The 24,601-nt window shown below is 41.2% G+C and overlaps 1 protein-coding gene across 7 annotated transcripts in view; it reads left to right on the top strand.

Moving 5' to 3' along the window:
• LOC103651156 (ubiquitin carboxyl-terminal hydrolase 13) overlaps positions 1 to 23,930 on the top strand; it is a 31,496-nt gene extending 7,566 nt beyond the window's left edge. For 2 of the 7 annotated variants that reach the window (XM_008676772.4, XM_035966401.1), the window contains exons 12-33: positions 1,415 to 1,493; positions 1,559 to 1,705; positions 2,018 to 2,098; positions 2,176 to 2,295; positions 8,500 to 8,622; positions 13,571 to 13,651; positions 13,794 to 13,879; positions 13,970 to 14,078; positions 14,198 to 14,266; positions 15,291 to 15,401; positions 16,915 to 16,970; positions 17,060 to 17,237; positions 17,308 to 17,409; positions 17,482 to 17,553; positions 17,642 to 17,707; positions 19,321 to 19,383; positions 19,515 to 19,586; positions 20,460 to 20,576; positions 23,048 to 23,122; positions 23,225 to 23,311; positions 23,401 to 23,473; positions 23,583 to 23,930. In XM_008676772.4, the coding sequence (XP_008674994.2) occupies positions 1,415 to 1,493; positions 1,559 to 1,705; positions 2,018 to 2,098; positions 2,176 to 2,295; positions 8,500 to 8,622; positions 13,571 to 13,651; positions 13,794 to 13,879; positions 13,970 to 14,078; positions 14,198 to 14,266; positions 15,291 to 15,401; positions 16,915 to 16,970; positions 17,060 to 17,237; positions 17,308 to 17,409; positions 17,482 to 17,553; positions 17,642 to 17,707; positions 19,321 to 19,383; positions 19,515 to 19,586; positions 20,460 to 20,576; positions 23,048 to 23,122; positions 23,225 to 23,311; positions 23,401 to 23,442 (1,936 nt within the window). In that variant the 3' untranslated portion in view covers positions 23,443 to 23,473; positions 23,583 to 23,930. Of the gene's footprint in view, positions 1 to 1,414; positions 1,494 to 1,558; positions 1,706 to 2,017; positions 2,099 to 2,175; positions 2,296 to 8,499; positions 8,623 to 13,570; positions 13,652 to 13,793; positions 13,880 to 13,969; positions 14,079 to 14,197; positions 14,267 to 15,290; positions 15,402 to 16,914; positions 16,971 to 17,059; positions 17,238 to 17,307; positions 17,410 to 17,481; positions 17,554 to 17,641; positions 17,708 to 19,320; positions 19,384 to 19,514; positions 19,587 to 20,459; positions 20,577 to 23,047; positions 23,123 to 23,218; positions 23,312 to 23,389; positions 23,474 to 23,582 lie in introns of all 7 variants that reach the window. The other 5 variants (XM_020550462.2, XM_020550461.2, XM_023302031.2 and 2 more) reach the window with 5 other exon arrangements.
• The last annotated feature ends 671 nt before the right edge of the window (positions 23,931 to 24,601 follow it).

The raw sequence follows: 24,601 nt of genomic DNA on the forward strand, positions 1-24,601 counted from the left end.
GGTGGGTATTCTTCAATGTATACAAATCGTATAATCGAAAGTATCAAACTTAGTTGTGGGACTAAAACTCGGCCAGTAGGGAAAAGACCGCCCCACGGTATTATATTAAGAAGAAGCTCACGGAGCCCCGACCGAGAATGGTCACGTAAGCTGCCCCCCTGGTGTAGTATGAGGGTCCGCCCCCTGTAGGCCAGATTTTTACTCGTGCTTTGAGCCCTCCCATAGGTCATTCCATCTCGTTTGCAGACAATCAGGGGAACCGGCGAGTGACTTTTTTTAACTTCAACCTGAAATTCTCTCCCACTGGGGATTCAACCTCAGGACGAGTTCTACTTAGACCACCTAACCAACTCAGTTAGAGGCCCTTTCGCCCTAGTCATGGGACTGTCTACTAATCTCGATTAGTCGTCGACTAGGCATAGTCGGCCCTAGTCGGCCTATATATTTCAGGACATATACGTAATATATATGCCTATATATACTTATAATATAGTATATACACAATAAACAAAGGATCAAGACTACATTAGTGACTAGTTGATTTTTGCACTGTTCCACATCTGCACATAAACAGCAGTACAACACACATATGCACATAAACAGCAGTACAACACCTTAGGATGGAGTATCAACAAGCAGCTATAGTAGTAGAGAGGTAGTACAACAAGCAATCGGACTAGCGATGGGCAACAACATAGCAAGCAAGGGAACATCACTAGTGCTGCAGTGTGAGGGATAGGGAGGAGGAAAGAAGATGGAGGGAAATGGCACATTTACAAATGTTGGAGTCATCATGAAGAGGGGTGGCAGCTTCACCACAGAAACGACGTTGGATGAAGAATAGTGTGCAGGATATGAAGAATGGTGTGTGGGGTAGGAGGAAAGGTGCATGGGGGAAGAATTGTGGTGGCATGGGAGAAGGAAACCAGTGTTGCCTCCATTCTCTGTTTTTGGTGGAGTTTGGGCACACTTTATGCTAACCTAACAGGCCAAATTGGTAGGCCCAATTGAGTGTGAACAGTACAGGGAGTCAGAGATCTAGCTCGGTCGCCCCCTCCTAGTTGGACGGCTAGGGGCGTGTTTGGTTTCTCTGCTCGTCTCCGTGTAATCTTGCTGAGCAATGATTTCAAACAAACTAGTGCGTTTGAATTCCTTGCTTGCATGCCTTGAAACCTGTAATGACAAGATCTGGCTCATCGTTGTGGGGGAGCCAAAACGAGTCTCTTGGCAGGGAGAGTGAGGCGAAGCGGGATACCAAACACGCCCTAGGTTTGTAGTCGAGCTAGTCGCCTCGTTGACCCTGGCCGAGAGACCGACTAGACTGATTGATTAATTGTATCGTAATAAACAGATGACTTGTGAGCACTGGTATTCTTATCTAAGAATTATTTGCTCCACATTGGAATTGAAAAAGGTACAAGTTCGAGGATGAACGAGTGACGAAAGAAGACATGAAACGAGCATTGGAGGAACAATATGGTGGTGAAGAAGAGGTAATACATGCAGACACTAAACTTCTTCAATTAGCTTGGGTACATAACATTTATCTTTGTTGCAGCTCCCGCATACCAACCCTGGGTTGGATACTGCACCGCTTAGATTTACCAAGCATTCAAATGCTTACATGCTTGTTTACATTCGAGAAAGTGACAAAGATAACATTATCTGTGATTTGGATGATGAAGATATTTCAGAACACCTTAAGGTATACTTTTTATTCAATTTTAAAAAATTATTAAATACTCTCCCGTCCCGTGAATAAGTCAAACTTTTCTAGATTTGACAAGTTTTTAGGAAAAATATCAGCATTTGTGTCTACAACTAGAATTACTATAAAAATATGTTTCATAATTAATCTAATGACATTTATTTGGTATCGTAAACATTTGTATTTTGTATATATTTTGGTCAAACTTTAATTTGATTGACTCCTCGTGAAGTGAGATTTGTATTTTTTTAAGTTGAGTGAGTGGTAGAGTCCACATAGTTTGTCTTGATGTTACAGAAATATTATCAGGTTAGGTTGAGAAAGGAACATGAAGAGAAGGAGTACAAGAAAAAGGAGAAGGCTGAGGCTCATATGTTCACTGCATTGAAGGTTTGGCTTGATTTTGTCTCTTACATAATCTGATCGGACTATTTCTCAGTTTTTACTAAAATGAAACAATCACTCAGGTGGCCCGAGACTTTGATATTAAAGAGCAAATTGGAAGACACATGCACTTTGATCTTGTGGACTTTGACAGAGTTAATAGCTTCCGTGCACCTAAGAACATGTCAATCAACGAAGTCAAGGTACATCGCTGGTCCTTATTGTTTGATATGATTATGATTATTGACCTTGTATGCGTTGGAGTAGTGAGTAGTGAGTTACTTCCTTCAAGTTGAATAATTCTGTGATGTCTGTACTATCCGTTTTACCTTCTATACTACTGAGTAATTGGCTGCAATATTAGGTGTTTTCATATTGTTTCAAGTATTTACTTGTTATTATATTAGAATTGAAGTCTACAGCAGGGGCCTGTTATTCCCTAGTTACCAAATTTATATCTATACTAGAAATTGAGATTTGGGAGATTGGGGATGGGAAGTTGGGGGTCAGGGTTTGGGGTTTTACCTGTTTGTGGTTGTAGAGACTGGAGAGGGTTCACCTGCTTGGTTGTGCACATCGAATTGGGATTCTTTGGTGTCAGGAGTGCCACTATTCGTGGTGTGAGTCTGACAGTGGAGGTGTCGAGTTCTGGATGGTTTAGTGGGTGGCAGTAATATGCAGGAGCCAATTGGGTGGTGGCAGGGGTAGCTTGGCCAAAATCAAAGAATATGGCGGCAGGTGGATTGGAGAGCGAGGAGGCAAGCTGCTGGTGGCAATTGTTACTAACCTTGGGATTAACAAATGATAATAAGTCCCTAAGGACTATCTGATATATATATAGGCTGTAGGCCCGGGCCTTAACACCCCTCCTCAAACTCAATGTGGAGAAGGAGGATCTGAAGCGTTGAGTTTGATCAAGTGAAATTGATGTTGTGCTCTTGTTTGTGCTTTGGTGAAGAAATTTGCCAATTGAGATTCTGAGGGTACATATTAAAGGTCAATAGACTTCTGCTGACAATGAGACCGAGTAAATGATGCATCGACACCAATGTGTTTAGTAAGTTCATGCTTCACTGGATCATGAGAAATTTGTATAGCACTCAATGTTATCACATAATAGAGGTGTAGGAGTGTCACAAAAAACACCAAGATCAGCCAATAGCTAGCGCAACCAAATGATTTCAGTAGTGGTAGTAGCAAGAGCCCGAAGTTCGGCTTCAGCACTAGAACGAGATATGGCCGCTTGCTTCTTGGATTTCCAGGCAATAGGAGAGGATCCAAGAAGAATACAGTAACCTGTAGTAGAACAACGGTCAACAGGGTCACTTGCCCAAGTGGCATCAGAATACACATGTAGCTGAAGAGGACTATCAGAATCATAGAGTAAACATCTTGATTGTGTCTCACGTAAGTATCGAAGCACACGAAGCAAATGACCATAATGAACTGAGGTTGGTTTGGATACAAATTGGCTCAACATATGAACAACATGAGCAATATCAGGTCTGGTGATGGTGAGATAAACAAGACTACCCACAATATGACGATATCGAGTGGGGTCTGCTAGAGGTGTCCCATCCTGCGGTCGAAGTTTTAAATGAATATCCATTGGTGTTGCAACTGTCCGAGTATCAGTAATTCCAGAGCAATCGAGAACCTTGTTTATACTTGGATTGAGACAGATAAGAACCTTTTGAAGTCTGCTGAACTTCAATACCCAAGAAATAGCTAAGTGGACCCAAACCAGACATCTGAAATTCCTTACTAAGATGCTGCTTGACATGAGAAATGTGTTCTGAGTTGTCACCAGTAATCATCATATCATCCACATATAATAGAAGTAAAGTGCGCCCTTTTGGAGAGACATGAACAAACAATGCAGGATCATGTTCACTAGAAGAGAAACCAACAGCTGTGACGACAGAGATGAATCGCTCAAACCAAGCACGAGGGGCTTGTTTCAGCCCGTACAATGCGCGACGAAGACGACAAACGTGTCCTGAGGGAGTATCAACCCCCGGAGGAGGATGCATGTACACTTCTTCACGTAGATCACCATTGAGAAAAGCATTCTTGACATCCATCTTGGAGATAGTCCAAGAAGATGAGGCTGCAACTGCAATCAAGGTTCGAACAGTAGTCATATGTGCAACAGGAGCAAAAGTCTCATCATAATCAAGTTCTTGAGTCTGTTGGAAACCACGAGCCACAAGACGAGCTTTATACCTCTCAATGGAACCATCCAATTTTGTCTTAATTTTGAAGACCCATTTGCATGTAATAGGAACAACATGCGAGGTTAAAGGAACGATATCCCATGTACCAGTGCGTTCAAGAGCAGCCAATTCATCAATCATAGCTAGCTGCCACTCAAGAATCCCAGAAGCTTCCTGATAAGTAGTGGGTTCAACAATTGCCACACCAGCTCGTGGGAAACCATAGCGATCTGGAGGTTCAATGGTACCACGATCACGAAGACGATATCCCTGATTAAAAACATCGTTAGACTCACAATTGTTAGTACAAGAATCAAGTACAAGATCAGTATCAGGACCAGCCGCAGGAATAGATCGGTAACGACGAATGTATGTTTGGATGATAGGTGGTTTGGAAGAGTAAGTAGAGGATGACGTGGAGGTGGAAGGTGGTGTTATGAGAATGAGAACATTAGATGTGGATGTAGAAGGTGATGGTTCAGCGGTAGGAATGGAAGGAAGACACATGAAAGAAGTAGATTCTGTGGGATAATATGAGGAGTGAGTAGACTGGTTGTGAAAGAAGGGTCAATTTTCATTGAAGCTCACATCTCTAGAAATTCGAATACGATGAGTAGATGGATCATAACAACGATATCCTTTGTGTTCAGGACTGTATCCAAGGAATACACACTCTACAGATTGAGCAGTCAATTTAGTCCGCTCACGAGGTGGTAACAAGACATAACATATACATCCAAACACACGAAAATGATCATATCGTAGAGAAGTCCCAAAAAGAACTTCACCTGGTGATTTGCCAGAAAGTTTAGATGATGGTTGTCTATTAATGAGATACACGGCAGTGGAAACAACTTCACTCCAAAAGTGTGAAGGAACAAAAGAAGATATCAAAAGAGTACGAGCACTCTCAATAATATGACGGTGTTTGCGTTCAGCAACACCATTTTGGGCATGAGCACCAGGACAAGAAAGTTGAGCTAGAGTACCCTCTATGGTCAATATCTGGCGAAAATTATCAGATAAAAATTCACCACCAGAATCGGAACGAAAAATTTTAATAGTAGCAGAAAACTGGGTGTGAACCATGCGAGTGAAGGACTTGTAAATAGAAGGCAATTCGGAGCGACGTTTCATGAAGTAAATCCAAGTATATAACGAGAATGATCATCAATAAAAATGACATAATATTTATGACCACCTTTAGAAACAAATGGAGCTGGACCCCAAACATAAGAGTGAATTAGATCAAAAGGTTTAGCAGAATGGGAATTACTAGTAAAATATGGGAGTTGTATTTGTTTTCCAAGATGACAACCTTTACAATGAAAACTAGACTCAACATGTGTAGGACCTAAACATCCTGACTTTATTAGAGTAGACAGACGAGATCCACATAAATGACCAAGACGATGATGCCACTGGGCGAATGACGTCGTGGGGCCTGAAGCAACAAGCACATGAGGTGTAGTGGTATGGTTTGAAGGAAGACACAAAGTATCCAAGGTGTAGAGGCGAGGCGAAGTTTTACGGCGACGACCAGTCCCAATCACATCCCCTGTTTTGCGATCCTGTACAAAACAAGATGATTCATCAAATCCAACAAAACAATTGTGATCGGTAATTTGACCAACTGATAGTAGATCCATGGATAACTGAGGTACAAAAAATATATTTGGGACAATAAAATTTGGATAAGCAAGAGAACCCTTGTGGGTGACATGACATAATGTACCATCAGCAGTCTGAACAGAAGTACCCTCGGTGACAGGTGTAGTAGTCGCCAGCCGTGACTGATCAGATGTCACATGAAATGAAGCTCCAGAATCAAGAACCCAAGATGATGACAAAGCACCAGCAGATGAAGTAGCAGTCACTGCAACTGAGCCTCTAGGAGATGGTCCTGTACCACGACCACGAGAAGCACGCCGAACACGAAAATCAGCCAGCTTCTCTGGAAACTTAGCGAAGCAGTTCTCAGATCGATGAGTGGTCTTTTTGCAATGTTCACAAGGCGGAAAAGAGGTGTTTCTGGACTTCTGAGTAGCAGCCAACACACTGTGAGAACTCACACCAGTAATAGAAGACATGGACTTAAGACGAGTCTCTTCAGCAAGTAATTCAGATAACGCCCGAGCCATGGTGAGAGTATCAGAACTGTGAAGCAGCCTTGCACGTAGAGAATCAAATTCAGATCGAACTCCCATAACAAATCTGTATGTGAAAAACTTCTCAATGAACTTGTGGGCTGTGCAAGGCACAGTTGCACAAGTAGGCACCATGGAAGTCAAAGCATTCATAAGACGATCAAAGGCTGAATAGTATTCATCAATGGACATATCATGTTGCTCAATGACATGAGTCTGTTGCATAAGGGTATGTAAAAGAGCACCGCTGTCGTGAACAAACCGGTCCTTCAGATGTGACCAGATAGCCTTAGCAGTGGTGAATTTAGACAGACTCATAATCATAGTTGGTTTAGTGCTATTGACCATTGTAGCCATTACCTTGCCATCATTGATCTGCCAAGTCTTGATTGCAGCAGCATTGCTTCTATCGGTTGCTAGGACTGGTGAATCTTCAGTCAAATGAAATAGTAAACCATGACCTCTTAATGCAGTCTGAACACAGAAAGCCCATTTGGGATAATTCTGACCATCAAGCACAATATTGACAACAATAGCATTGGTCGACTAATGAAGAACAAGAGAACAGTCAGAGAATACCAAAATTCCTGGCAGGAAGCCTGAATAAAACTGAATCCCAGCAGATCTGCACAAGTGGCAGGCGAATTCTGGACTGATCGGAGGTGACCACGTCGCCGAATCAGATCTGGGCGAGGTGACCGCGTTGGTGCAGAGGACAGCAGGCAGACGTCGGACGGATCTGCACAGGGTTGGTGCAGAGGACAGCAGCAGACGACGGACGGATCTGCACAGGGGACGATGGACGGATCTGCGCAGGGGAGGGATCTGCGACGTCCCCAGCAGACGAGCAGAGGAGTCTGGCGAGCGCGCAGGGTCGGAGCAGAGGAGTCGCGGTCAACCGGATCTGGCGAGCGCGCGGCGCGCAGAGAGGCGAGGACGACCCCGCAGGTGACCTCGCGTCGGAGCAGAGGAGGGTAGGGGCTGCCGTGGCCGAATCAGGCGAGTGCGCGGCGCCTGGCGCGCGCGGCCTTGACGGCGGACGGGAGGAAACGCGACGGCGGCGGAAGAACAGACCTGCGGCCGCGACGGCGACCAGGAGCCGCGACGGCAGTGGAAGAAAAAAAAATCCGCGACCGCGACGGTGGCCGGGAGGGAGGTGGAGGGCTGGAGGAAGGGCTGCGACAGCAGCGGGAGGAAGACCGCGACGGCGGCTAGGAAGGAGCGACGGCGGCGGCTAGGAGATTTGAGAAACCCTAGTCGTAACCTGCTTTGGTACCATGTTACTAACCTTGGGATTAACAAATGATAATAAGTCCCTAAGGACTATCTGATATATATAGGCTGTAGGCCTGGGCCTAATGGGCCTTAACAACAATAATGCGGAAGGATGCAGGGACAGGTAGCGTGGTGGGTGGAGGCAGGGAAAGAGGAAATAACAGAGAGATTGTCGGGAAGGATAATATTAGATGAGGGAGGGTAGTGGGAGCCACTAGATTTTGATCTGTTCTACAACAAATTTCTTACACCATCATAAGTCGCTTAACGAGGAGACTAGTAGGCCAGTGTGCCAGTGTTACTATATTTTGTGACTAGTAGGCCAGTATGAATCAAGGTGAACTATGAAGCATATTTTATTATAAAATGGAATTGTTTCCTGGAGTCTCATCCCACTCTTGCCTTGGAAGTTATGCAATTGGACCTTTTTTTGAATTTGAACCCTAATATGTTGGTATATTTGGTTAGGTTTGTGACATGAAAATAACAAAGGTAGAGTCGGCCAACTGGTGTAACTGCAACTATTTTTTGCTGTTAGTATCTAGCAAACGAAAAAGTAGTTTTACTGGACTGCTGTTGTAACAATTGTTTGGGATTTGTGTATCTGGGGGTTTCGGTGTCCTTACCCCTCCTTAATACAATGACACATAGCTCTCCTGCGTGTTCGATAAAAAACAATTGTTTGGGATGCACTCTTGACATGGCCTTGCTCATTGTCTTGTAATGGCGAGAAAAGGTTTTCTATGGTTTCATGATACTCTCTTGGCAGGAGGAGCTTTCTAAAGAATTTGGCATCCCTGTAGAATGCCAACGATTTTGGGTATGGGCAAAACGACAGAACTGTACCTACAGACCCAGTCGTCCATTAACCTCCCAGGAGGAAACATCTACTGTAAGTGGAATGTTGCATTAAATAAGTGTTTAAATCTATATTTAGGGCTAGTTTGGAAACTTAAATCCCCTCCGGGATTCCTGGGGAATTTTCCCCTCAATGCCCAGGAATCCCGGAGGGGATTTAAGTTTCCAAACTAGTCCTTATGTTGATTTATTTTCCTACACATAATATAACCTTGTCAGGTTTGCACTTCGTTATGATCTATCCATTCGACATACGTGAAAAACACTTCTGAATGTCGACAATTTTTTTAGAATAACATTTCAACTAGTTAATTGTCCGTGCATTTCTATGGTATATATATATATATATGTGTGTGTGTGTGTGTGTATATTTAGGCCTTGCTTAAACGAGATAGTTATTCAATCATGATCCAAACTCAGATTTTTAGATCGCGTCAAAGTGACAGCCTTGGATTAGGTCAGGGTCAGCACAAACATGAGCAATCGGTGCGTCTTTAGATCGAGCCCAATCATTGCCTAGCTAAGGCTTGTGGCGTTGTCGTCCCTCTCGGCGCGGCAGATGTGGCTGTGTGCCTCACGCTGATCTAAACACGTGGCGGCGCACTTCTAGGGTCGGATCACACGGATCACCTAGGATTTCACCCTAAGAACACTGGAGGGCGATGTGCCGAGAAGAGAGGTGAAGACTTGATAGTGTCTGTCCCGAGAACCATGCCGTGATTGAGCTGCCTTCTCAGCCCAACACGATTATATTTTAAAAATTTTAAATTATTAGTATATATATCAATAATATCTATCTGTTTTAAAACACAAAGGCTGAAAGGCATTCAAACCACAGTGGGCGGGAGGGGGTTAGGCGTGAGGCCACAGATGACGAAACTTGTGCTTTATAATATAGATTTGAAAAGAAAAACACATCGGCTTGTGCCACGGCACGGCCACATACCAGAGTGCTTTATTACTACGTGTTAAGCTCTTCGTTTAAGTGTTTTTTAAAAAAAAACTGAAGTCATCATTACTGTACTGCACCGCACCGTTGTTTGACGATAGAAAAAATCACGTCCTTATCTCTGCGTAGCTGCGAGGAGTCTGCTATAGCTGGGATTTTTTTCCAGATTTTATTCCTTCGAATATTTTATTTTGAAAAATCTATTTTTATATGTTTACGTTTGAATCCAGATTTTTTTCTTGATTACGCAAGGAGTGTATCATTTCATTAATAGAGGAAAAGCAAAGAACAGAACGGTTACAACACACACACGCACAACTCAACACACAACATAAAACCAGAAACGAGACAACATCGGAGCAGAACCTAGAGAACAGAAACATAGCAGCAGCGAGGAAAAAACTCAGAGACGGCGAACAGGCTCAAAACACACCGGCAGCTAACTCTAACAAATGTAGGTTTTTAGCACCAGCAGCCCCCTGCCCCCCCCACATCCAAAGATCATCTCCGGCTAAGCAGAGCATCATAGACAACCGAGGAGCTTTCCCATAAAAAGCACAACTATTTCAGTGCCTCTAGATATTCCAAGCTCATTAAATATAAAATCATGCCATCACATCTGATGATGATTTTTACGTGAACAATCTTGTCACTATACTGCACGACGATATTATTAATGTCACGCGATGCCGCGAATCAAAGCAGTGTGACAAAGTTTTTTTAAAATATATTTTTATGCGACATTCAAAGCAGAGTCTGCTATAGCTGGGATTTTTTTCTTCAGATTTTGTTCATTCGATTTTTTTTAAAAAATATTTCGAGCCCACATTAAATTATAAAATCATGCCATTACATTGCATAGAATTTACGTGGAAAATTTTGTCACGATATTGTGCGATGATGTGTGTATCCAATTCGATGTGGTCAGGAAGAGCTGGTCACCCTCCATGATTGGCTTCCTTGCGAACTCTCGTCTTTCCCCTGCAAATACATTGGTCTGCCTTTGTCTTTAAAAAAGCTGTCCAAAAATCAGGTGCAGCCCATTATTGACAAAGTGGCTGATCAACTTTCTGGGTGGAAAGCGGATCTCATGACAAGGGCAGGCAGAAGAGTGCAGATTCAGTATGTGATGACCGGCATGCTTATATATCTAGTCATGGCAGTCGACATACCCACAAGCTCGCTCAAAGCTATCGACAAGATCAGAAAAGGATTTCTCTGGCGTGGAAGGAAATAGGTCAGAGGACACTGTTTAGTGGCTTGGGGAAGAGTTTGTAGACCTCTTAAAATTGGCGGACTTGGGATTTCTAGTCTTAAAGAACTAGGATGGGCCTTAAGAATGAGATGGCTGTGGCTGCGCAAAACGGATCCGGATAAGCCTTGGTCCTCACTGCTTATGCAGATATCCAACAAAATAAAGGCCTTTTTGTACACTGCCCTGCTCACTGACATTGGGAATGGGTCTTCAACCTTATTTTGGCAAGATCGTTGGGTCCACGGAAAGAATATCGAAGACATTGCTCCTCGACTGCTTGCAGCGGTGCCAAAAAGGATTAGGAACAGCAGAACTGTGCTTGAGGCCTTGACAGACAGAAATTGGTTAACTGATATTAAAGGGGCCTTGACAGTAGGTGTCTTTGCCGACCTCCTTGATCTCTGGGATGAACTTCAAAGTATCCAGCTTCATCTAGACAAGGAGGACAAGCATATTTTCAGGTTCGCTACTGATGGAATTTATTCAGCTAAAGCAGCTTATGATGGCCTCTTCATCGGGTCGACCATGGCTAAGTATTGGGAATTAATTTGGAAAACCTGGTCCCCTCCCAAATGTAAATTCTTTTTATGGCCTGCTGATCTTGGAAGATGCTGGACAGCAGATCGTCTGCAGAAGAGAGGCCTTAGCCATCCTGACAAATGTGTCATGTGTGACCAAGAGCAAGAAACCATAGATCACATTTTGGTGGGGTGTGTTTTTCTAGGAGTTTTTGGTTTCAGCTGCTGGGACAGGTCAACTTGTCTGCCTTTGCTCCTGTGGTGGGAGAAGCTAAAACGATGGAATGGTGGAGCAGAATCAGTGAGCAGTTGCAGGGGATTGCTAAAAAAGGGCTCAATTCCTTGATTACCCTTGGGCTTTGGACTCTCTGGAACCATAGAAATGGAAGTGTTTTTGATAGAGTTACACCTAGCCTGGAGGGTGCTATTAGAAGAGCTGAAGAAGAAATTATTATTTGGAAATTTGCGGGGGCCAAACATCTTGCCCTTATTACAGCTCCCATTCCAGGTGTCCTGAAGGACTCTAGTAGAGAGTTCAGTAGCTAACTTCATAAGGGAAGGATGTTGTTTGAGTATAGGTTGTGGGGGCAGGATGGCCTTGTTTATTTTCTTTCTTCTTTTTTTTTCTTTATTTCTTTTTTCTGTTGTGTTTGTATTTGGTCTAATTTTAGACCCTTCTTCTTAATTCAATGATACGCAGCTCTCCTACGTGTTCGAATGTCACGCCAATCAAAGTAGCGTGACAAAGCTTGTTTTTTAAAACAAAACCAACTTTCTTTTTGATTAATTGCACGTGGGCTGGGCGGGAGAAAATTCGTGCATGGGTGGTAGGAATTTGGCGTTGGCTGGGCGGAAGGCGAGCGAGACGACGCACAGACGCGCGGGTAGAGCCGATTTCACGGACGCGTGTGCCACGGGCAAGACACACGACGATACTGCCAGTCTGCTACTTAAATATAATAGGGATTATTCTCTTTAAAGGAATAACTTTGGTAACTGCTCTACATTCACAATGGATAATGGTTCTGTAAAAGTTAAAAAGACCAAAACAGAAAACTTCAAACCTGATGATGCATTTTCCTCCTGTTCTCTTTGAAGGTATCAGCATTGCAATCCATGAATTTATTGGAGCTTAGGGATGGACTTGCACTTGCCTAGCCTAGTCATCGTGAAACCTGGGGTCTTGGGCCTCCCTTAACTTTTATATTGGCCTAGAATAGGCAGGTAAAAATAACACCTCACACTGTTTCTAAGGGCATGACATGTATAGAGGGATGTTTGGATCTCTTGTTTCCAGTTACCTCACCTTGCAAAGCAAAGGTGTTTGGTTCCTTGTGAAAAGCTTGCTTTGCTGAGCAAGTTTGCTCGCCCCAGCAAGATTTTCCTTGTCAGCGCAGGTAAGCCAAATTGGGTGTCTTGCACGAGCAAGGCTGCTCGCTGGCTCGTTCTGTGAAGGAATTTCCCTGCAATTATCTGGGTCTCCCCCTCACAATCCGCAAACCCTCTAAAGCTGACCTCCTTCCTCTGGTTGACAGAGGGAAGTATTTTTGTATTACATATTTACATTTTTATAGGAATGCCTTAAATTGAACTTATACAGTGCCTGTATACCTCGTGTCACTACTCACAATATATATCTTGATTACTAATGTAACTAATCAGCCACCGTGTTCTACTTTTTCATTTGTTTCAATCATGGCGTGGCAAGTTCCTATGCTGTTGAGTACTCTCTCCATTTCAAAGTGCAGGGTGTGCTAGAATTAAAAAAAGTCATAGCATTATAAACTTGTTCTTCAATTAGGTTGTATGCAAAAAGATGCACCAGTGGATTCATACTTTGTATAGATTTTAGCAAGATTCCGGTTTTGTAGTGGTAATATGCTGTAACAAAAAGTAATGGTCAAAGTATGTCTTGGAAGTTATTCTCAAATGCTAACATGTCTTGCAAAAAAATGGATGGAACCTCCAAACATTATTTTGATACTCCCTCCATCGTAGTATATAAGACATAACCACTTTTTATTGTAGTCCCACAATATAAGACACACACTCTCTAAACATACGTACATTGATGCAGTATACTAGTGTTGATAGAGAGAACTAAATATATTTGTTGGTTTTTGAATCAGAGGTGTTACACCTTATATACTAGGATGGAGGGAGTATCCACCAATCCTGGTGGTTTCGTTAAGATTTCATTTTTTATATTTGTTAGTGGTGTTGATTCACAATTAAAACAATGTTTTCTCCTTTTCTTCAGATTGGGGTTCTCAAAGATGCAACAGTGGCGAAGTTACCGAATTCTGAAGTACGATTGTTCTTGGAGGTTCATTTCAGACAGGTTAAGTGCTTAAATACCTTTTGATTATTTCATTTACTTTTGGTCCCAATGTTTAACTGATGTTATTCATTTACTTAATCTTACTTCTTATTTGCCTTTTGATTATTTCTTTACTGTCTAACATAGTTTCTGGCACATCCAGGAGAACCAACCAATTGCTCCTTGGAATACCAAAGAAGATATATTACTTTTCTTCAAGCTCTATGATCCTGAAAAAGAAGACCTAAGGTTATCCTTTTCTATCTGATATACCTATTTGTTTGTGTATTTTTCAACCAACTGAACATAATAGGTATTAACCTTGTTATTATGAAACAGATATGTCGGCAATTTTTTTGTGAAAGCATCAGGCAAACCATCTGATATAGTAGAAAGGCTGAATCAGATTGCTGGATTTCTGTCTGATGAAGATATTGAGCTCTATGAGGTTATAAGTGTTTCTTTTTTGCTGTAACATCAGGCCTCATATTCTTTGAGCTTAGATGACCTTACAAACAATCTTGAAAGTGTCTGACCGCTATAGTTATATTATTTAAATCTTTCTAGGAAATAAAGTTTGAACCAGTTGTGATGTGCGTACCCATTGAGAGTAATGCTTCGTTCCGTTCAAGCCAGGTTTGTATTTTTTCCCTATGAGTACTGCTATACATACGACCATTTGAGTGCACCTTTTTTTATTGAACGCGCAGGGGAACTGCACATCTTATATATTAAGAAAAGGAGATAGAGGTCTAAAGTAGACCCAGAACAAGTTGCCAATAAAAAGGCCTAGACAGAAAAAGAAAAAGAAGAAGAAAAAAAGAAAAAAGAGAAAGAAAGAAGAAAGAAAGCAGCACAGAGGGGTGGGTTACCAAACAACCCCCAGCCCCACCAGGACCTAAGGCCACAACCTCCTTAGATCTTTAGCCCCTGCCAAGCCCCACCGTCCTCATGAATATGCTGCATGATGATGCTGATGTTGGGGGATGCACCATCAAACACACATTCATTTCTATGCTTCCATAGCCACTAAGCCACCGGAATCACCAAAGAATTAAATCCTCTTTTCTGGTTTTTTGGCATCTGGCACTCAGCTTCTTTCCACCAGTCTTGAAAGGTTGTTGTTGCCAATCCTAGAGTCAGTGCAACCCCACCTTGTACAAAGTCTGCCACCAAGTGTCTCCGGCAAACACACAAGCCACTAGGATATGCTGAATTGTTTCCTCCTGCTGGTCACAAAGGGGGCACCTTACAGGATGCTCAAGACCTCGTCTGCTTAATCTATCCGCTGTCCAACAACGATTTAGAGAAGCTAGCCAAATGAAGAATTTACACCTTGGGGGGGGGGGCAACTTTTCCAAATTCTTGTAGCCGGCTCAAAAGTGACTGAACAAGCCATAAAACGATCATATGCCGATTTAGTGGAATAATCTCCAGATGCAGATGGTGACCATTGATGCACATCAGGAAGTACAGCTTAGGATCCAACAGTGGGATTACTTGGATGGAAAGCTCATACTGTTTAGATGCATTGATGTATTTGAGATTTGTACCAAGTGTTTGTACTCAAAGGATTTCACCTTTATGTGATGTTTTGTTCTTGCTGATACTATCATTTGCTGTACTTAACTACTTATGCTCTGTTATGTGATATTGGCAGATTGACAATGGTGATATAATATGCTACCAAAAGCACTGTTTGCCAGATTCAATGGATCGATATCGATATCCTACCGTCCCTTCTTTCTTTGAATATATTCATAATAGACAGGTAATTTACATGGCGGGCTTAATAGCATATGCATAGTATTTCTTTCGCTTACCTTGAATCTTCTATATTTTATACTGGATACTATAAACAACATTTGTTACGTGTCATCTGCAATTATTAAGATCTGCAATGCAAGGTCGTTTCATACTCTGCTCTTCTCTTTATCTTTTGCTTGTTGAGAACAAGGGCTCGTGCCAATGACAATGTTTTGGTGGTTGGTGTGACTGTTGACATTTGCTTTGTTGGAATTGTAGTGCTTGCAAAATTTAAAATGCATCCTCTGACATTAGCGTACCATTACCATGTCATCTGAATACTGCATAATTGACTTGAATGTTGCTGTAAAGATGGTATAGTTACTGATTTATTGCATCAAAGGACAAATTCAATTTGATTATGGTGTTACTGTATTAGTGTTATATTACAGGGAAAATGACCGAGAAGATAAATTTGTTGACTTGCAATTCTGCTGTGTAAGGAAAAAAGATAAATCTGCACACGTTTTATTGTTACCAAAAAGCAAGATTGCAAATTAATGTCTATAAAAGAACACCAGATGAATAGAATTGGACGTCAACTTTTAAATTTGTGTTCAAAATGCTTTAAAAAGTTTTATACAATATATATTATGTGAAATGCTTGTTTTGGTAGTTTGAAATGTCAAGACTATGTAAAATGCTGAGATCTGTTACAATGGAGCATATTGTAAATTAGGGGGTGTTTGAATGCACTAGAGCTAATAGTTAGTGGCTAAAATTAGCTAGAGGTATCCAAACACCCTAGCTAATAGTTCAACTATTAGTTATTTTTAGTAAATTAGCTACTAGTTAGCTAGCTATTTGTTAGCTAGCTACTTTCACTATCAATTTTTATCCAACTAACTATTAGTTCTAGTGCATTCAAACACCCCCTTAGTTCTTTTCTTTACAATGTAATCCTTCAATTATCTAATTTTGAATTGCTGTCTAACCTGGAACAGAAATGCCACTTTTAGATCATTCTTTCTTTTTTGCTTTACTGTTCTTGTTAATCAATGCCTTAATTTATTTTTCTTCCTTACTCCCTCTAGTAAGTGAGTCTTACATAACTAGCTCATCGTTGTACAGTGTACTTGCATGTGCACAATGATGGTTAGCGCATTTGCTGCATCTTCGGGAACCCCTGAGTTTGATTCTGAATTCACTTAGTTTTTACCTAGGCTGTAATTTGTGGGACGGGTGGCATTTAACTTCATAGTTCAGACCTCTTGAGTGAGTTCAATTTTGTCATAAGAGTAATTACATTAATTAGTTACTAGTATGACAATATTGTACCAGACATAATTGGTTATGACATAGCTGAATTATTGCTGTGAAGTCTGATTAAAATATAACATCTCATCGGTGGCCCTCAATTGTCTTATTTGGGGAGTGTTTGTTTGCCTGTAGGTTACTGGATGGTACTGCTACTGCAGTCTAATGGTTTTCATATTTTTATTTGTTTTTTGACAATTGATTTCTATTATTATTTGTAGATTGTCCATTTCAGATTGCTTGAGAAACCAAAAGAAGAAGGCTTCTCTCTTGAGCTGTATGTGTTGTGATTTTTGTTGAGTAGCATCCATTTGTTGATAACATAGCAACAATATTGATATTAATATTTGAATTTTACTTGTGAAGTTCAAAATGCTCCACATATGATGATGTTGTTGAGAAGGTTGCTAAGCAACTACGTATGGATGACCCTTCTAAAATCCGGCTTACTCAACACAATCCATCGTCTCAGCAACCCAAACCTCACTTCATCAAATACAGGAGTCTTAATTATCTTTCGGACATGCTACATAATCACAATCAGGTTTGGACTCCTTATCTCGAGTTTTGATTGTATTCTCTTCAGGTTATATTAACTTCCATTGATTTAGCAGATGTGTGACATATTATATTATGACATCCTGGATATTCCTTTGCCTGAACTAGAATCTATGAGATCTCTGAAGGTCGCTTTCCAAAATGCCGCAAACCATGAGGTTAGCTTTTTTTCGTATTCTGTGTAACTTCTATTTTTCTGATCATGTTCTCAGCTTGTGTTTTATTGCCAGATGTCGTTTCACATTATGCGGTTACCAAAAAGTAACTCTCTCCTTGATTTGATTGAAGACTTAAAGTCAAAGGTTTGTTGGCTGCAATAACTGCTAAATTTCTTTGGGTGTAGTATTGGCATAACTACTTCATTTTGCATACTTTTTTTTATGTTATTAGGTTGAAATTTCTTGTAATGATGCTGAATTTCGGTTTTTTGGAGTCTACCTTCACAAGATATGCAAGGTATTTAATAGACCTATTTCTTATTGAATGGAAAATATCCTTTTATATTTATTTATTTATTCTTGAGTATCTTTTACTTAATGAATGCGGGATAATTTGTTTTTTGGTTATAAGATCAAACTGAAAATTCGTATGGTGGGATCCAGTTATACATGTTCATCTTTTTCTGGAAAGGAGCCAAAGTCACTCTCTTGAGTTATCTCAGCCTCAAACTATATAGATCTTGGTTAGAAGTTACATGATCCATAGTTCACCACATTTTATTGTTTTTTTGTGGCGCTAATGATGCATGAACCGAATTAGCCATGGAGTACTGTATGTTCATTAAGAAAATTTTAAAACTTAGAGGTGGCCATGGATTATACTGCGTTTTATTTCTAAAACCATTTGACCTGTCATGTCAATACCCCACGAAATACTTGGGGGCTGTTTGGCTTTAGGGGGGGGAGACGGAACGGTGGGACGTGAGTGATGATGTACTTAAATGCTATTTTTCTTTGTACGGTCCCAATTGTTAGAGTGGGCACACTAACCAGTTCAACCCAAAAGTTTAAGTTGTTAGGAGAAGATAGGCAATCCACTTATACACTTTAACACCTCCACTCACGTGCAACTGGAGAGAATGGCGTAAATATGGAAATAAAGGGGCGGAGGCACAAACAAAGACTCCGCCAGGATTCGAACTCAAGGCCTCTGCCTCCGGTACCATGTTAGAGTGGACACACTAATTAGTTCAACCGAAAAGCTTAAGTTGTTAGAGTGGACACCATGGTTTTTAAAGCGGTAAGGCGATCCAAGGCGTTGGACCACCGCCTGGACGCCTAGGCGAGGTAGGCGGGCAAGGCGCCTAGGCGTTAGACCACCGCCTGGACGCCTAGGTGACGCCTTAAGAACAGTGGTGGACACACTAACTAGTTCAACCGAAAAGCTTAAGCTGTTAGAGTAGACACACTAACTAGTTCATGTAGCAGCATCACAAATCCATCTTCAAGTCATCCGAGACACCTTGATTCCTCCAGGATCAGTCACAGGCTGGCTGCTTTGTTGCAGGCGCCCATCTCGTGCCACCTCAATTCTACGCTCGTTGTCCATGCCGTCCGCGTTTCTTGTCCACGCTGCTTCTTGTGTATTCAACCACCTCGTTCAACTGTAGATAGAATGATAGATACCAGTTGGAGTGTTGATAACGTTGCACAATATATTATGTTATGTGGTGCCACTGAATATGTTAACATCTTTTGCTGGCAGATTGTTATGTGATCCCCCTCCCCCACCAACCCACCCACATGGTACCAAAGATTTGGTGCATCATAGTTGTGAGAGCGTATGCATGTGGATGAATTATTGAACTGGAAGGGATTTGGGAGGAATTATGAATTTGTGATTCTTGGTGTTGATTTTTTGTTTGGTTGAGAAAAGCCTGACTTTGCATCATGGTTGTAGTGTTTGTGATTCTGTTTTTGTTTGATTAGGAAGAATTTGATGCATTATGGCTGTACACCCATTATACTTTACCTTTATCTTCATTTATAGACAGTTGTTTTCATTCCATATTTGGTTGCTTATAATCTACGAAGTTACTTATATTGTTGATGGCCACGAACAATTTTTAGGTGTATCAACCTGGAGATAAGATAGATTCAGTTAATGACCATGGACCCTTGTATATTGAAGAGGTATTCTCCGCTGTGGGTTTCACATATGGCACTTTTGATGGCAATATAATAGTATTATTTTTAGTGCTACGAGTTTTGAGTTTCTGCAAGTAAAATTGACCCCTTCACATTCTTCTTATTTGTCTTGCTAGGTTCCCGAGGATGAAAAAAATGCCGGGCCTCATGACCGTTTGGTTCATGTCTATCATTTTGAATATAATCATGTATGTACATCTTGAAGTTATTAATGTCTTGATCTTGAATACTTCTTGTAGTGATTCGATGCTTTCAAACTCATTTGAAAATTGAAATAATTCATGGAACATACATCTTCCTTAAAATAATAAAATTTCGTACCGATCAACCGCAGTGGAGAATATATTAGAAGTTTGGAGGCTTTCTGAGGATTGTCAATTCTTTAACAACCTTATGGCTTACGCACGTGTGGTGTACACAAAATTGTGATTGCAATGGACATAGGCCGCTGTGTTAATGTGCAGCTTAGTTTAAAGCATCATAGATATGCATACTCATTATCACACACACACACTGAACATCATACAAACTGATTAATATAAACCAAATGCATTTTTGGGCAGATTGAAATTTTGAATAGTTATATAAAATTCAAAATTTCAACCTGCCCAAAAATGCATTTGGTTTATATTAATCAGTTCTCATATAAAATTGGTCAAGGAACCACAGGAGATGTACTGAGGGTCTATTTTGGACCCTCTTTTCCTTCTACTTAGTATAATGATGCGTAGTTCTCCTGCGCTTTCGGGAAAAAAAACCACAGGAGATCGTGCAACTTTACTGCTGTAATCAAAGTGACTGGGTACTGTTACCTTGTGAACCTTTTCATTTGGGTTTGTGATTTTACAGCTGTACCAGATCTGACCTCCCAAAACGTTTTCATTTGTGTTTGTGATTCAATTGTGAAATAGCTTCTTCTACCTAGTGTTTTTTCCCTTATTGTAGATCCCCTATTTCGCTCATGTTTGACAAATGCTAGTGCTGTGCTCGCTTGTATTTTTTTAGACAAGCCATCATGATTCAGCAATTCTTTCATTGATTTGAGAACTTTATATCTGCAGCATATTCAGTATTTTGGTGAACCTTTCTTCTTCCTAATTCGTGATGGTGAAGCTTTGTCGGATATGAAAGTACGGATTCAGAAGAGACTTCAAGTTCCTGATGAGCAGTTTCTAAAGGTATTCGTTTCGACTTTTGCTATATGATCAGTGTCTGAATTTTATGATTTTTGTTATTTTGATCCGTACCCATAGGGACTGTTAGAATGTACGCATTAACCAGTTCAACCCAAAAGCTTAAGCTGATGAGAGAAGGTAGTAATCCACTTATACACCCTCACTCGCGTGTAGCCAGAGAGAAAGGCGCAAACGTGGAAATAAATGGATGGAGCCACAAATAAAACCTATGCCAAGATTTGAACTCGAGACCTCTGCCTTTGATACCATATTAGAGTGAACACACTAACCGGTTCAACCCAAAAACCTAAGCTAATGGGATAAAGTAGTCAATCCACTTGTACACTTCAACGGGGATAAACAAGCCAAATTTGCGAGGACGAAGTGGTGGAAACTCAAAGATGAGACATGCGAAGTTTTTGTGGATGGCGATTGGTCCGAAGAAGATGCAAACAACATGTGGGTGAAGATGACAACTTGTGTTAGGAAGGTGACATCAAAGGTGTTTGTAGTGACCAAAGGGAGCAGAGGTGAACCTCAAGATACTTGGTGGTGGACCGAGGACGTTCAAAAGGCAGTAAAGGAGAAGAAAGAATGTTACATGAGCTTGTTCCATGACATGAGTGAGCTGTGAGTGAGACAAAGGAAGGGGAGAAGGATGGTCTATAAGATGGCTAGGATTCGGGAAGGAAGACGAGGGACCTCAACCAAGTTAAATGCACGTGAATAAGCGTCCGAACAACTGATGGTGATACATATGTTTTTCCAATTAACATAAGACTACATCAAGGTTCAGCTTTGAGCCCTTATTTATTTGCCTTAGTGATAAATGAGGTCACAAGGGATGTGCAAGGAAATATCCCTTGGTCTATGCTTTTTGCTGACGATGTAGTTCTAGTAGATAAAAGCCAGGAAGGAGTAAATAGAAGGCTAGAGTTATGGTGTCAGACCCTAGAGTCAAAAGGTTTTAGAATTAGTAGGGCTAAAACCAAGTATATGAGATGTGACTTTGGTACTAATTAGTGAGGATGGAGATGGAATTAGTAGGGCTAAAACCAAGTATATGAGATGTGACTTTGGTACTAATTAGTGAGGATGGAGATGTAAGCTTGTGAGGCCAGGTAGTACCAAAGAAGGACATCTTCCGTTATTTGAGATCGACGCTACAGAGAGATGGTGATATTGATGAAGATGTTAGCTATAGGATCAAAGCGGGGTGGATGAAATGGCGTCAAGCATCGGGAGTCCTATGTGACAAGAGAGTGCCACAAAAGTTGAAATGTGTTATGACGGCGTACAGTACCAGAGGAGGGGGTGTGCGGCAGGAGAGGAAAATCAGGGCCTTAATGGCCAGCAGTAATCCTAGGATCTAATTCCTTTTGAAAGTTTCCTTTTAGTGATGAAGAGTAGTTTCCTTTTTTGAGAGATAAGCTTCCTTTTATTGAGAGAGAAGCAAGCATAAATAGGGAATAAGTCACGAGAAAGAAATAACAAAGAAGTGTTACCTAGCCGACTTCCCTGAGGAGGCCGGAACCCTAGTCGCCTATGTTCTTCTTGCTGTGATCATGGCTTCTCGTCGTCCCCCTCGACCGGTTCATCCCCAACCTCCACCAGTGCATCGGTATAGCTTGAGGGAGGTTCCTGGTACGAGAAGAAATCCTATCAAAAGGCAAGTTCTACAGGACGACGATTAGGCCTGCTATGTTATATGGGGCTGAGTGTTGGCCTACTAAGGGATGACATATCCAACGACTAAATGTCGCAGAGATGCGTATGTTGTGTTGGATATGTGGGCACACAAGATTGGACCGAGTGAGATACGATGAAATATGCGATCGGCTAGGAGCCTAGGAGTAGCGCTAATTGAAAAACTTATTCAACACCGATTGAGATGGTTTGGGCATGTCCACCGGATACCCCCAGAGGCACCGGTGCACAATAATGTGAAGAGAGGTAGAGAGCGGTTGAACTTGACATGAGAGGAGGCAATCAAAAGGGACTTGAAGGAATGGAATATCCCAAAGGAGTTGTGTTTGGATAGGAGTGCTTGGAAAGAACCTATCCACGTGTCCAAACCGTGATTAGGTCTTTTTTCTTTTTAGTGCTCTCAAAAGCTTTTCCCCCTCCGCTTTGTTTGTCTCTCTTTTTGGTGACTTCTTGTTGGTTTTCAACTCCAGCCTACCCCAACTTGCTTTGGGGTTATGTTGATGTTGGTGTTGTCATTTAAGCATCTCTATCTATCCTAGTCCCCACTTACGTGGGAGCCTCTTGCACTGGGTCTGCCCTTTTTTATCTATTCCAATAACTAATTATTGTGGAGTAACCATTTGATTTGTTTTTCAACTTCATTCTTCATTGTCCGATTTAAATTAAACTTAAATGGGCATGCTGGTTACTAATGTTTTATTTCATTATTATTTACCATAGTTTCCTCTTATAATGGATAATATCTGATGTTATGTTTCTTTCACCAGTGGAAATTTGCTCATGTTACATTCAGTAAGCCAGAATACCTCCAAGATTCAGATATTGTAATGAACAGATTCCATGTGAGATAAGTTTTCCTTTTGGCGAAAGAATCCTTTCGCAAGAACATTCATTGTAACATTGAAGTATTGTATAAGCTTTTCCTGGTATTGTTTTAGAAACAGAGACCTGTTTATGGAGGTTGGGAACAACACCTTGGATTGGAGCATACAGCCACCACCCCAAAAAGGTCCTACTTAGGCAACAACCAGGTATCATGCTTAAGAATGCTCACATTAAAAGACTTCACTGTTGCATAAAAGTTGAACATATTCTGATTCTGATACTAGAGCAATTACAGAACCGCCATTCTTTTGAGAAGCCTGTGAGGATTTACAACTAAAGCTAGGAATACTTTTTACATGCGATGAATGGTGAGTAACCTCCTTGTTAATTGAAAATGGATGGTTAGTATTAGGATCATCTTTTTTTAATGTCCTGAAGTATGTCTGAACTAAAGCTGGGAATGCTTTCAAACTGCAGATGAACAGGATATGAAGCAGTCTTGTTCCAAAAGCAGTCTTTTGGTGATGTACATGGAGCTTTTGCATAGAGTAGTTTATGTGGCAATTATCTCAAGAATTTTCATCTGGTGGATGTACAGGGTCCGTATAGCAACATTTCCTTGTAGAAAGTTGAAGCTGTATATCGAGGGTGGATTTACATGTGTTAATCTTTTCGACCCCAAGCCTCTGGGAGGCTGTGAACCATAGCCTCATGAAATATGCCTGTTGTTCATTCAGTGTTTGTGTTTTTCTCGTTTGTCATTATTGTGCACTCGCTTTTAATATGCTCGGTCTATTGGACCGAGCAGGAAAATGATGTTTACCTTATAGTGGTCTAACTGGTTCATTAGGCGCGCAAGTGCACAGTTGAATTACTCCTTTGGAAGCTTGAAACGAGAAACATAGGAAATGTCTATGACGGTGGACATGCCAAGACCCCAAGTCCTCGGTTTCAAGGCCTCCACCGCTGGCTTTCTAGCTATTTTATTTTCGGTCTGAACGCTTGAAACGGCAGGCTGCTGGTCTCTGTTAAGGGTTCGTGATGTTCTTTGCTGTGCTCTTTCAGGGCAACCCGGTGCCGTGCGACAGGTGTGCTGGGAATGGTATTCTGCAGTTAGAGGAGGATCCGAAGGCGGGACTATTAAGATAGAAAACAGATTTAACTAATAAATATCATAATTCAAATATTTTAAAAAACACGGCTCTCGTTGGTCCCAACTATTTTGCAAATAACCATCTTTTTCTTAATGCCTATCCCTATAAATACAAAAAATAATTTTATCATTAACCTAGCAATTAATTAATAAAATAAAATTATTAAAAACTAAACAACAACTGAGACAATGGGAGAGAGAGGTGCTAGCAGCTTGTTTTCCTCTATGACTGCCATCACACTCCTAGCTTAGGTGTTTGGTTCTCACTAAAAGTTTAGTCAAATGTTTAAATCTCTACTACTTATTAAAGCTGCAAGGGTAACCTGTCATTCCGCCATTCTCA

This window comes from Zea mays, chromosome 3 (assembly GCF_902167145.1).
Source record: "Zea mays cultivar B73 chromosome 3, Zm-B73-REFERENCE-NAM-5.0, whole genome shotgun sequence".
Classification (NCBI taxonomy): domain Eukaryota; kingdom Viridiplantae; phylum Streptophyta; class Magnoliopsida; order Poales; family Poaceae; genus Zea; species Zea mays.